This window comes from Anabas testudineus, chromosome 24, assembly GCF_900324465.2.
Source record: "Anabas testudineus chromosome 24, fAnaTes1.2, whole genome shotgun sequence".
Lineage (NCBI taxonomy): Eukaryota > Metazoa > Chordata > Actinopteri > Anabantiformes > Anabantidae > Anabas > Anabas testudineus.
In genome coordinates, this window is record NC_046632.1 from 7,597,163 (window position 1) to 7,611,142 (window position 13,980).

General features: G+C 40.2%; 1 protein-coding gene across 2 annotated transcripts; it reads left to right on the forward strand.

Annotated features, from left to right (window-relative positions):
* The first annotated feature begins 206 nt into the window (after window positions 1-206).
* On the forward strand, window positions 207-6,328 carry stx7l (syntaxin 7-like). 2 transcript variants are annotated; one of them, XM_026341894.1, is made up of 10 exons: window positions 207-273; window positions 1,674-1,767; window positions 1,905-1,974; window positions 2,230-2,320; window positions 2,419-2,556; window positions 4,060-4,103; window positions 4,193-4,283; window positions 4,405-4,477; window positions 4,941-5,023; window positions 5,281-6,328. In XM_026341894.1, exons 2-10 carry the CDS (start codon window positions 1,683-1,685, stop codon window positions 5,374-5,376), a joined length of 771 nt encoding a protein of 256 aa, XP_026197679.1. In that variant the 5' UTR covers window positions 207-273; window positions 1,674-1,682; the 3' UTR covers window positions 5,377-6,328. The 2 variants fall into 2 exon arrangements, with proteins under 2 accessions (XP_026197679.1, XP_026197680.1); XM_026341895.1 differs by having other exon boundaries at window positions 4,063-4,103.
* The last annotated feature ends 7,652 nt before the right edge of the window (window positions 6,329-13,980 follow it).

Here is a 13,980-nt window from a genome sequence, read left to right on the forward strand (position 1 = left end):
CCATCATTTGGACTATTACTAAGAGCTTTTTTAAATATATAAAGAACTGTTTAAGAACAATAAAATATAAAATAAATAGCTTTACTTAAATGGAGACAGACTTTTACACCTCTAAAGTATTTAAAGTTCAGGTGAATCTGGACCAGTGATGGTGTGATGTTATGTTTTACACGCTCCTTCCCATGTCGAGCTGTTTCTGTCAGACATCATGTGACGGGGGGGGGGGGGGGCGGAGAAGCAGGAAACAAATCGCCGCAGCGAGTCACAAGAAAGGTAAAACCAAACTTTTCCATAAAGCTGAACGTTTAGGAAGGGTTAAAAAGTCCTCATACAGTAGCTGGATGAAGGCGATCTCACGGTTCTGCGTCATATTTATAAAGTGGAGGAAGTGAAATGTGAAAACAGGAGGCGACAGATGTTTGTTCACCTTGTTCTGCGACTGCAACTTGATGATTTCTGCAACTTGTTAGAATAAACTAAACAATAGATGAAGTGTCAGAGAACACTAAAACCAAACAACAACACCTCCGGTGGCCAAACTTATCTGACAAACAGGCCTAATGAGGTTAAGATCCACTTATGCTGTTGTTTGTGTTGTAACTCCTCTGATTTCCGTGTTCAGCTCCTGCAGACAGGGAGGGGTGGAGGTGGTGGAGGTGGGGGTGGCGGGGGCAGCACGGACACTCACAGTCCCCGCTTTTTATGCAACCAAAATCGGTTCAAAACTGAAACCCTGCCATAGCAATAACCCTTTGATACTGTGAGAATATATCTTGGCAGATGGTTATTTGCATACTGGCCCTGGTTTCAGTTCACAGGAAGTCTGCACTGCTGCCTGACACCAAACATTCCTGTCAAACCCTCACAGCCTCAAGGCTGAGTAGAATAAACGAGAGCATTAAAGATTGTCCCATAGCATTTTGTTGTTAAAGCTCGTTTCACCCAGCATCTGTTGTGATTTCACAGTGCTACACGTCCAGACCACTTTCCACTTATTACCTTTAGCCATTAATGTCAGTTTCAGTTCTTCCCCCAGCTGTTCATAACCTTTACGTATTTATTTATACTGTTTTTTTTTTCCCCCCGTGACTTTTAGTTTGCAGGTTCAGCAAAGTGCTTGCTGTTCTTTAAGGATTTCAACTTGTCTGCCATCCCTGCTCAATAATTTAATTTGACGCGACAGTCGACTCAGGTTGATGATGCAGGCAGGTGCAGTACGTGCTGTGCAGTCATCCATCCTAACCCTTAGTGTTACTGCGTTTACCGACCTTAGAAGTTTCTACCTTTTAAAATCATATTCATAAATGTTTCATGTTGAATTGCCATTTCTACGTTAGACACCACCATCTTTCCACAACACCTTGCTACTAACTGTTATGGTGATTAAACCTTAGACGTGATTATGATAATTGTGATTGTTACAGAATATCCACTTTCATCACACGCTACTTTTTAAGCCGTCAACATAAAGCCTGGTTACAGCATATCTACATGAACAGGACATATTTTAATGGGCAATACACCCAAAAATGTAACGCTAATAACTAACTAGCTGATTAAGCCTTGACACCAAAGGTACGTCCACATGTTAGTCATCAATACCACAGTTACTATATGGTAATAACATTTCTTATTATAAATTGAGTAACAGTCTGTACTGTTCTCCGTCCTAGCTCTTCATCATGGCCTACCAGGCAGGGATTCCAGAGGAGGCCAGTGCTTTGGTTCACAGCATCAGCTCCAACATCCAGAGGCTCACACTGCTGAGTAATACTGTACACACACACAAACACACACAAAAGTCTTCATCATCAGCTGTAACATTACACTCACTTTATTGTGGTAGTCACGTGGAGATACTTCAGTACAGATTAACAGTGTCTGCAATCTCTCTTTCTCACCAGCGTCTGAGCTGCAGAGGGCACTGTCTCTGCTGGGAACAGAGCAGGACAGCAGCCAGCTACTACACACACTGTGAGTTATAGATAAATAAATAAATCCATTACAATGATGTTACAAAAAAATGTTCGATTTTTAAATCATGCTTGTCTAACAGTTACATAATTAATCATTATAAATAAAATTGTGTTTATATTAACATTGGTTTCTAAACCAGCTGCTTTTCACTGTAAAAGTACCATGATACTGCACTGATGGCCGTCAGTTCGGTAAAGTCTTCTCAGTCTTTCTGTGCTCATGCTTGAAAAAGGATATCTGTGTGCTCACCAGCCAACAGAAACAGCAGCAAGGCAACCAGCTAGCGAAGGAGACTGACCGGCTGATCAAGGCATTCACTGCACTTCCTGCTGGCCCTGATCTGGTATTGAACTCAAAAATAAGTTGTTCCCCAACTACTGTCAAAAACATGACGATAAATACTAGAGACTGAATAAATGAAAGTGATCATTCTTCTTTTAGCGACAGAGAAAGTTACAGAAAGAGCGTCTGTTAAATGACTTCTCAGCCGCCCTAAACAACTTCCAAAAGAACCAGCGGCAAGCAGCTGACAAAGAGAGGGACTTTGTGGCCAGAGTCAGAGCCAACTCCAGGATGTCGGTAAGTAACCGGTTGTTACCTGCATGGTCTCAATTCAGGGTGTAGACCATTAATATAGACAGTGCATAAGTACAGGATGTGAGTGAATTAAATAATGTATTAGTAATCTCCAATAATCTCTATACCATGGAGTAATAATTCATCTATATGACTGACTTGGCGTCCCTCATGTGAGCAGAGTTTTTGAATACTCCAGTGGGATGCTCAGGCTCCTTTCTGAACACCCTGTGGATGTCTGTACCATATCTCCAAAGCTGAGCCTGGCCACATAAATAATAATGAAAATAAGAAAACGTCAAACGTGTGAACCAACAAACACAACACGAGTATAACAAATGAAAAGGATTTTATTTCAACCTGGTCTCAAAAACAGAACACGGTAAACCAACTGGATGGGGAAATCAGATAAACACGACAACATAGACTAGACGTGAACAAAGTGACAAAACTAAAGAGACCTGAAACACGGTGGAGAACAATTAACAAGCTATGTATGAACAAACTAAGTGACAACAACAAAAATCACTAACCTGAAATCCAAAGTGACAGCATTAAATCACTGCAAAAAGCAAACGACTCACAGGCGGGGAAACAAATTCCCGAAAAATGAAGACAAGGTCCAGGCTGTAGCAAAGTGGTCAATCCACATACAACAATCTGGCAACAAACAGAGGACTGAGAGGAGCTCTAAAGGTGAAAACAGGTGAAACTGATCCATGATTAAGGTGCAGGACAGTGGGGAGTGAGGTGGTCCAAATATGGGCATCAGGAAGTGGCTGGAGTAAGACCAGGTGAGAACGGGAAGGAGACCGAAACAAAACCACCGAGCTGGGATGAGGCAGGAATCATAACATTAACAAAATGTAATATTCCTAAATGTAGTATTTTTGTACATTGAGATAATTAATAGCTTTTCAATTCACTATGTTAGTTGAATGCAGTGAGATCAATTAACAAGAGCAGATACATTTAACATTTTCTTATTTATCTTGTCTTATTTCTGAGGTAGACTCACGTTCAGATAGTTGAGCATTGATGAGCCTGTTAGTTTCTGCTTCTGCTGTTTTCTTAATCTTTGTAAAATTGTAACAAATCATATGTAGTAGTCTGGATTAGAAGTTTTACAGGATGCTCACACGTTAATGTTCCCCAGCACCTTTTTTAGTCGTGACTGTTATAGACACCAGTTCCCTCGGGAGAGCCTGCTTGCTTGGCAACTCTGTTCCCTCACCGCTTATCTCAATGTGCAGAAAAGTATCTGTATCTGCTGTGTTCATACTGATAAGTGAGAACAGTTCCTTACTGCTTGAAATTGTGGCAAAGGAACATATTTGGCCTCAGAGGAAAAACACTGCAGATTTTGTAATAAGGAATCACAGTTATAGGCACAAATGTTATAACATCAACCACCTACTAAATCATAGCTGTACCCATACTTACACTAAACATGTCCTATGCTGTATGTTTCCAATATTAAGTACAAAAGTATGTTTACACCCTTAGCAGGGGGGGCAGCCAGAGGACAACTTTATGCCTTCCTTCCCAAGGTCAGTCTACTCATTTAATATCATTTTTCTTAATATTACACTAATTATTATTTTAATGATACTTATTGCAGCTGCATTTGTTCCTGCAGTGATTCCCAGGTGCAGACTCAGGCCGAGGCCATCACTGAAGAAGACCTGAGGCTGATCCAGGAGAGAGAGTTAGCCATCAGACAGTTAGAGGTACTAAAAGGAACCGACTTCTGCAGCAGTGCTGCTGTTCCTCCACAGCTCTTTGTTTTGATGTTTAACATAATTCATTATTGTAAACTAATACTGTGTCTCTTTATGTTCCTTAAATTAGTCTGACATTGTAGATATCAATGACATCTTCAAGGACCTGGGAATGATGGTCCATGAGCAGGGAGATATGATAGGTGAGGAGGTCATCTATCACCTACACATTGTACACATTACCTGTCAGTTCCTTCCCTCAACCATTAAGTAAAACATCTTGCAGTTATCAATAGTAAGAATTCAACAAATATACATGTTTGTTTTCACCTCCTGTCTCCAAAAAACAAGCCAATATGGAAAACTAACGCTTGAACATGTGTGTATTATTTCAAGGCTTTGTCAATGAAAGTGACATTTTGAAGCAGGAGAACCTGCAGGAGCCCTTAATGTTTGTTCAAAACACACTTTGTGTGTTCTTTGTGAACTAGCTTTCATAGTGACCCCATGAGCGCACCTTAGCAAAGATTAGGAGTATGCTGAGTTGTAAAACGGGTTAGTTTTACCCTATGTGATGTGTTGTTGCAATTGTAAAATGGAGGCTTTGCCATGTGCCCACCTGCTGCTTAAATATCTGTGTGTGTGTGTTTTCGGTGTGTTCTGCAGACAGTATTGAAGCCAACGTGGAGAATGCGGATATAAGTGTCCAGAGCGCCACACAGCAGTTAGCCCGGGCTGCAGGCTACCAGGTAAAACACCAAACAGAGGACGGAGAAGAGAATTAACCGAAGAGATTTAATATAGAGAATGAAGGGATTAAAAGAAAAGGTATTAAGAGAGGATGCAGGGAAGGTATTTAAATGTATGAATGGTTATTTAGCATGTGTGGGGCCAGACAGATTCCTCTCCGAGGTAGCAGTATGAGTGCATATATGTCATTGCACATCCATTGTGGAGTCAAGTTATTTGTCTTAGATTACACATTGTGTGTATGTTTTCTCTCCAGCAAAGCTCTCGGAAAAAGATATGTATCCTGGTGATCGTGTTGACCGTAGTTGCTGTGATAATAGGACTCATAATCTGGGCTTCTGTGAGCAAATGAAGGCTTCTTCCTCCCTGCGTGTCCTCTTCAGTCATCAGCATGGACAGAGAATGAAATATCTTCGCTCCTCTCTCCTGCCTCATCTTTGTGTCACCCCCCTGATTAGGAGTCATTGAGTGTGGCTGTCTATCTTTGGTTTGATTCTGTTTTGAAGACGTGTAGTCCTCATTGACTGGACTGCACACTCCTTCACTGTGAAAGAGAACTAGCGTTGGTAGATTTATTGGTATAATGAGTGTGATTTAAATGATTTGTCTCTGATTTCTCAAGATTTTAGTCCTGTAAACACAAGAAGAGTTTGGTTATGTCCGACTGGCAGCACTGTTGGCTTCACCAGCTCTGAATGTTAAATACAATACAGATGATAAAGACAATGCTTCGGGATGCAATGAAGCAGCACATTTCTGTAAGCAAGTAAGCCTCAGATCAGGCTCTTCAAAATACCACATTGATATAAAGGCCAGCTTTATACCAAAGTAAATTGTAGCCAAATACATTCAACTTATTCTAACGCAGTGCTCTTAGTGACAATACTGCTTTAAAAAAAATGTTTATCTGTTACCTTCCCTACTTTAAGTTATCATTAATTCATTAGTTAATGCTCATAATAGTACATTTGCATTCAGGTTATTGTTGTTGTGATCAAATGATAAATCAAAAAGTACTGTACATACACAGCCAAGGATTTGTACTTTAATGTTAGATTTCACTCCAATATTAGCCAGTCGATTGAAATGATATGTGATCATGTGTTTCTGTGAAAAAGCACCTGTGTTTGATCACCTTTCAGTGGCTAATGAGCTTAAAATGTAAGAAAGCACAGGAAGCAAAAGCAAACACTAATGCAACCAACAACTTGATCCTGTTGTAAAATTATGATCAAGTGTATATTTTTAATACTGAGATTTAGCTGCCTACCATATATGCTGAATAAATGACCTGAATAGACTGATCCTGAAATGAGAGCTTTTCTTTTGCAAAACACTCCAATGATCTGATTTCTGCATAATTGCATTATTCTTCATGAAGTATTAAATTGTTGATAATTATAAATATTAGTGCAAATACATTATTTCTGCAGAAGCTGCAAGTTATATCAGGTGATATCAGGTCTTCATATGGAAGAGCTCGAATAAACTGTATATGAAACTTTTCTTTATTGAAGGAGATTTTTATGAGTTGGTAGAGACTGGTTTGGAACAGCAGTGTAGATAGTTCTCAAGGTTGACCAGCGCTCAGTATTCACCAGTAAAGGGAAATAAATGTTAGGAAAGGTGATGCTGAAATACAGTGTAAGTGTTCTTATAAATGGGTTTAAACATTTATGTGTTATACTTGGTCATCATTCAGACAAATACAATCAAGTCCTGGCAGAACATGCACAGTGGGGAATGCCATCTCAGTTTGACAGTTGCAGCTGTCTGTTATGCTCTTGTAGTCAGTTATATCTGTTTGTGATGTAAGAGCCTGTTCCTGTTGGCTAAGAAAAGCTGAATTTCTTGTTAACTAACTCCGGCTGAATAAATGCCATGTTAATTGTTTGGGATGAGCCAGTGTAGGTAAATAAAAATGATAATCTACAGTTTACATCCATCCATTATCTATGTCCAATATTGAATATTGACGTGTAACAACATATAAATAAAAGATCACAGACCTTTGTTATACATGATGAAACCTTTTGTTAAAACATCATCTGCTCTGGCAGAGTTAAAAACTGCATTGTGTATCATTTCAAAAATAATGAGGAGATCAGGGGGCAGACAGGAGTTGGCTGTGTGGCTGTTGGAGTTGGACTGCAATATGGAGGTAACAGACTGCAGTGACGCAAAAGGCAAAAGTTTCTTTGGCAGAGGAGGGTTTGGACACAGTGTGTAAATGCATCACATGGGCAGAACTGGGTTGAACTAAACGTCAGTAGGACAGAGAATATTTTGGGCTGGTCACACACACACACACACATAGGAAGTAGCAGGTTGCTGCAAAGAGCTGAGCAGGGTTTTCCTTCCAAACAGAAATGCCACAGCTGAAGAGGCTCAGGAAAGTTTGACCAGGTGCAACATGACTGCAGGGGAAGTTCGAGTTGTTGGGATTCAGACACACAGGGAGATGTTGTTTTTCAGCTGATCTTACTTTCCTTCTTATTTAACAAAAATCAAGCCAGGAATCGAGGCTGAAATTATTTGGCAGCCTGTGTCTGTAGCACTGGTTTTTGCCTGTTGCTGTAGAAAATCACAAATAATGGAAGAAGTTGCAGTCATTCTGCTGGGGATGCAGGTAAAGAGGAGAAATCAGGGTAAAACACTGAGCTCACAGCAGTCAGGCCTCCGGGGGGCATCGTTAGAAAGGGGACTGGGAGAAATGAGCTGCTTTTTTGTATTCCTTTTGATAAGCTGGAAGTATTTCTTCCACGCAAGGAAACAGACACAATCAGAAAATGTCCCTGGATCATTAGATTGCCTATAATGCAAACTGATAGCATCTTATGTTAGATCTTCTCTGCATGATGCAACAAAAAAGCTAAATTAGAGATAACCCCAATCACGTTATCTTGGTTATTTTTTCCAGCATAGCCACAAAAGGTTTTCAAATCCTCATTTAGCTTAGATCAAACATAATTACTGCAGCCAGAAGGTGGCAGTACTGGATTACGTACTACAAAACATGTCACTATGTAATATCATTATTATACATAATTTTTCATCTCAGCTCCTACTTACCATGACTCAATACTTATCAGCACTGCTCACATGCACATGCACATTACTTGTTAACAGTAACAACATCAAGCCTCGTCTCAACTGCACCAGTCACTTAGGGATTGAATCTCTCCTTCAATGAGGTTTTTCAAGTTTGAGCTATGTTAATTACCTTAGATCAAGTAGTAACTTCTGAGTTTCAAGCCCTTCTGTTGCACATCCCGCAGAAGAGTGAAACACTGAATCCCAGATCAGCTAATACTGATTATCATCAGATGGAGTAGCATTATCTGCAAAGCCTAATTTAACACGTTCCACAGTTTTAATGCCCACTTCAGAGTCGTAGCTCTCAATTATTCCATTCATTTTGTTTATATAGCGCCTAATCACAACTAAAGTCATCTGAGTGTAAGATTCATGACCTTACAAAACATAACTAAACATATTAGAGAAACAGTAACTCAACTTAAGTTTCGAGACATAACGTGTATATATGCCTTTTCCTCATAATGTTCACAGATCTGATCAATAAATCTGGTTTAATAAATGTTGTGCATCTTCAAAAGTGTAACTGAGCATCCCAGTCATCTGTGATCCCTGACTTCTAATCTTAAGGCCTGGTCCAGAGTCCCAGAGGGCAGCATTCCTCCCAGTAGCCCAGGAATGTAAACTTTACTTTGGAGTCCAACTACAGACCTGCAGAAGGAATGCAGCATGTTTGCTGTTGAAATGTCCTCTCTGTGGTGTACTCGCTCTGAAATGAATTATTTATAAATAAAAAAAAAAGACATCAATAAAGATGAGGTACAGCCTGCACTGGTGAGATGACAACTGGCACTAGAACAGAAAAACATGCTAGCAAGTATGGGGGATTTTGGATTTAGTGGTTTCTGTGTATTCTGGTAAATATTGATGTTTTTCTGAAGAGGAAGTAGCTTTTAGTTATGTGACACGCTGTTCCATGCTAAAAGGAAACCATTGCACGCACTTGTTTCAAAGTTCAAACTCGACGCTCGTACAGTTGAGTACACCTGTGGACTGTTTATTCCTTCTGAACCGGAAAAAAACTGCAAATAAATTATGCAGGTACGGTAGCTTAACATCCTGATGGTTGGCAGTGAAGGTTTTTGCAATGCAATAATTCCCATGTACAGTACGAATATATAAATTGAATGAACTGATTTATAAATGCATAGAAAAAAACCAATGTTCACCAAAGCAAGAGCAAAGTAAAAACGTTTACAGTATTTACTTTGGTTAGAGTCCAAACACAATATCAGATCTGCAGAAGTGCAAATGAGAGTGAGAGAGAGAGTGAATATTGGAGTTATAAAGACTAATGAGGTGATGCTAATGTTGGTTTGTGCTATAAGGCAATTGACTAATAATATCAACTTAATGCAGCACGCGATCTTGCTACCTTACACATACTTCCAGGTGTGTTCCTTGTCCCATGTTGTAGCTGTACTGTTTTTTTGCAGTGATCACTTATTTTTCTTTCCTAGGCTGTAGTTTCTCACACTAGTAAATGTCTCACTTGCCACAGTTCTGTGTCACAGGGATATCATTAAGGTTACCCCTGGATCCCAGAGAGAAGAAAAAAACAAAAAAACAAAGCAAAACTAGCACTTATACCCCATAAAACTGAAGCATCTCTTTCCAAGTCACTTTGGATAAAAGGGTCTGCCAAATAACTAAATGTAAATGATGTCAGTGGTCCTATCCATGCTCCAGTCTCTCAATCTCCTGTAGTAACTCATACATATAACTACCTTTACATTCAAACTGAGTTGTATCTCCGCTGTCTTAAATCCCACTGCTTTGATTTAGTGGATTCACAGATCAAATGGTCACTCTTTGATTTATTCATTTGTTACAATGAGAAAGTAACCTTCATCAGCCACCCCCATAAACATTTTTTTACATCTTGTGTGAGCAAGTTAAATACCACTCTGGTTTGCTCACTTCAAATCATCTCCTATTTATGTAGGACACTGTTTACATAACTGAATGTAACTAGGAGAAAAAAATGCAGGAGGGCAAACTGTGATGACCTTGTGTAATGCAACAGACGTCATAACGTCCAGCCGCCTCGTCGTTAGTGGGAATGAACAATGATGTATGAGGTAGGGACGAAGGGAGGTATGGAGGTAATTGAAGAATGGATGAGAGTCTCCTAGGTGGCCATGCTGTTTCTCTGGAAGGATGTGGGCACTGGTCAGACCACACACGCACATACACACAGAGACACACAAGCATACAGTAGTAGTATAGCACAGTAGTGGGAACTCCTCATCTGCTCTTGTTATTGTTGTGCAGTGGTAAGGATTTAACTCTGGGGCATCACCATAGTGAAATCATAGAAATTAGGCTCTGGGTTAGTACAGCGGAAGGTATTTGACTCTGGGTTTCTATAATGGTGGGTAATAAATTGTGGGTGTTTGTCGTGTTGGGACTGCAGGAATTCAGCTTTGGGTTAGAGGTTCCTGTTGAACTGTGGTTCTGCATGAAGAAGGAAAAACATGTCAGTAGACTAAGGTACTACATCCCTCTATGTATAATTTAGACACTTAAAGAACGATGCCATTTTATGTTTGTTGCCCTTCCATGGTGCTAGCTCCATCATGCACTGCACATCTAACTATCAAGGCTGCAGGCAAGTCGTCAAATGTTTTGGTTTGCAAATATCAATTCACATCACTCTCTGAAAAATTGTTCTGTATGATTCAAGCATTTGTTCATGTAAATTGCTTATCTCAATGAGGCAGGATCACCAGACAACACCAGACAACAGGAATGCACGCTCATTATTTACAAATCCTGGCCCTGAGCCCTGAGTGAATTATACCTGTTAATCAGCTGCATTGAAAAGCTTTTAGACGTCAAAGGTGGGCAGAGCTAACAGAACAAGAGATGTGTGTATGAGTGCGTTTGAGTGGGCAGCTGGGGCTGTCAAGGTCAAAGGTTAAGAGGGGTTGATGGGTGGAGCAGCAGTAGTGGTCGGGTGAAAGCTGCTCGGCAAACACAGCTTGCTGTCACAAACAAACCAGATATATGAAGAGCCACAAGTGTGTGAGAGACACACGGAAAAAGGTTGATGAGTGTGGGAGTTGGGAGAGGAAGGCAGACAGGTAGACAGAACACTCACGAGAAGGAAAGAGAGACGGAGGGAGGCCCTCGGTCTACTCACAGTGTTGTGATATGTTCGTCATGTTTTCACACCAGGGGGATTTTCACACCGCCTGTTTCCATTTTACTGTCTGGCGCTGACATTCAACTGTCAAGACACATCTGAGTTTAATACAGCTTAATACAGTTGATGGGAAGTGACAACTGAGACAAGATGCAATAGCCTTAAAATACCTTAGTGAGGTGGACGAAGAGATGGTAAATGTATGTTAACAAAGAAGATGAGAGGAAATGTAAAATGAAATGAAACTGAGATTCAATGAAATGACATTTACTGCTAACACGAGAGATACACTAGAAATCAAGAGCTCTTAAGGCAAGATGGTGAGAGTAACATTGATTCTGAGATGAGATGTAATCAGATGAGGATGTACGGAAAGTGTTAACTGAAAACACAGAATGACATCATACTGTATAAATGTATGTATGTATGTTAAATGACATAAAAAAGGAGGTGAGGATAAATTAGATTAAATTTATCAATGACACATGGGATTACATTGAATTAACTTTATTGATGAAATGAAAGAGAGAAACAACTGACTTTGGATTTTCACTGAGGGTTCATGCAGCTTCTACATAACCAAACATACACAGCAAGCTAACCGGGTTTGCTAAATCTTCAGCTAAATCCATCCCCACGTTTCTGCTCTGTGACTGGTTCAAACCGACCCTCAAAGGCACAAATCTGCCACCACATCAAAGCTTTTCTTTTTACAGCTCAGTATAGACTTTTGCTTTTTGCCTTAATTTATCCTGGGAATATTTGCCGAGCACACATGCTGTCTTTCATCAACACCCAACTTCAAACATACAAAGTTACACACATTCATACCTGGCTGCTGCCCAGTGCAACTACAGTCTTCTACTGTCCGTCCAATGGGCAGCTCCACCAGAGTAATTTAGACGTCCAGAAATTTGCTTGAGGACATTATGATGGCTGTAGCTGAATTCCCTGGTCTACATTTATTTTGGCAAATCAAATAACAAAAATGAAGATAAGAATATGGGAACTAGACCCTTTGTGTAATGAAAGACTTTTAAAAGAAAACGTGAAGTGAAGAGATTTTGGAAATCTGCAGCAAATCAGCATTTTTAGATACCAGTCTCTCCAAACCTATTTTCAGCAAATAAAGTTACATTCTTGATTACCACATTATCAATTTACTTGCAATGCATGTCATTTTAGTGTTTTCTGTTGTTGTTATTACCTGTTCTTGATTTACCTATATGGGTGGTTAGAAAAAAAGTTACAAGCTGACCAGGCATCATGAATCTCTGTACAAAGTTTAATTGCAATCAGTTACTTTTGCAAAACCTAATATGAAACAAAATAATAAAATAAGCATCTCAAATCCACTTGTGCAAAGTTTGCATGTTCTTCCCGTGTCTGGATTCTCTCTGGGTACTTCAGTTAGGAATAATTGGTGACTCTAAATTGCCCATAGGTGTATGAATGTTTGTCTGTCTCTATATCGGCCCTGTGATTAACTGGTGACCTGTCCAGGGTGTACCCTGCCTTTACCTCCAGCACAGTAGCGCGTTACTGCACAATGTAACTCAATTGAATTATGTAATGCATTTCATTCCATAATGTGTCAGGTACTCTCAACATTGATTGCAATCAATCTAAATATTGTTGAGATAGACCAAAGGCCAAAATGGCACACATTTTTCAGCAGATCCGATATTATATAATTAGTAAATCAAGTGCCATCAAGCTTGGATGATCATCCTCAATGGGTTGACTGCGGTTCCCTGTTCCGAGCGTACGGCTCAGCGCTCACCTCTTCATAAGGGCCTTCGCTTCATGTGGCAGCATGTTGCTTTGCTCAGACCAGTCTGAACTGCCCCTCGCTAGGACGCAGCCGCTCCAGCATCAAACGATATTTTTAATCAAGTGGTCAAGAGCTATTGCACAAACATTTTAAAGTAGCTTAGGTCAACAGTGTCCCAGAGCCTGTTCTGTTAGCTGGAATGCTCCTGTACGCAGCGAACAGGCCTCTCTTTGTGTTTCAGTCCAGCAGCCTCACGCCACACCGCACTGCTCTGGAATCCTGTTTGTTTTCTTTCAAATTTCTCAACCTAGTTCGCTCCGATGAGGAAGAGCAGTGTACAGTGTATGTGTGTGTATGCTTACTGTGTCTTAAGGTGTGCACTCAGTGTGCATCAGTGTTTGTACCAGTGCAGCAACAGTACGGCTCATTGACCGTGTGCTCATTTTAAGTTGGTGCCAAAGGTCTTTTTTTGCTTTAAAGTGGAGCGAGCTGGAGAATTTTACCATCATATACTTTGAGCCTTTCTAAACTCAGTCATTCCTGGCCCCGATGTTTATGTGAAAAGTTACAGAAAAATGCTTATTGGACCGATGTCTGCTTTCTGTAGCCAACAGGCCTTTTTTTCACATTCAGTGTAGTCACAAGGTTTGTTCTGGTGTTTTAATCCACTAGTCTGATCGAAATAACAGGATTCCTGAAGACTTGTACATGGTGAATTATGAATTGACAACTTCTTGAACTCAGATGTGTTGTTTTGCATTTTTGGACTCCCCCAGCAATCTTTTCTAGTCAATCCACTTATCTAACCAGTAATCTGCAATTATCTACCACGCGACATGCTCGTTAACGCCCTCAGTGTTGACCGGGCAAACAACTCAGGCTTTCCCTCTCATACCTTTCGTCCTGCTCCCCCCTTTTTTTTTTTCTCATTTCTATTA

Bases quoted from the DNA above. Each gene is read 5' to 3' on its own strand.
- stx7l (XM_026341894.1), top strand. From the start codon at position 1,683: ATGGCCTACCAGGCAGGGATTCCAGAGGAGGCCAGTGCTTTGGTTCAC. The intron at 2,321-2,418 runs GTATTGAACTCA...TTCTTCTTTTAG, and splicing joins TTCCTGCTGGCCCTGATCTG to CGACAGAGAAAGTTACAGAA. The intron at 4,284-4,404 runs GTACTAAAAGGA...TCCTTAAATTAG, and splicing joins TAGCCATCAGACAGTTAGAG to TCTGACATTGTAGATATCAA.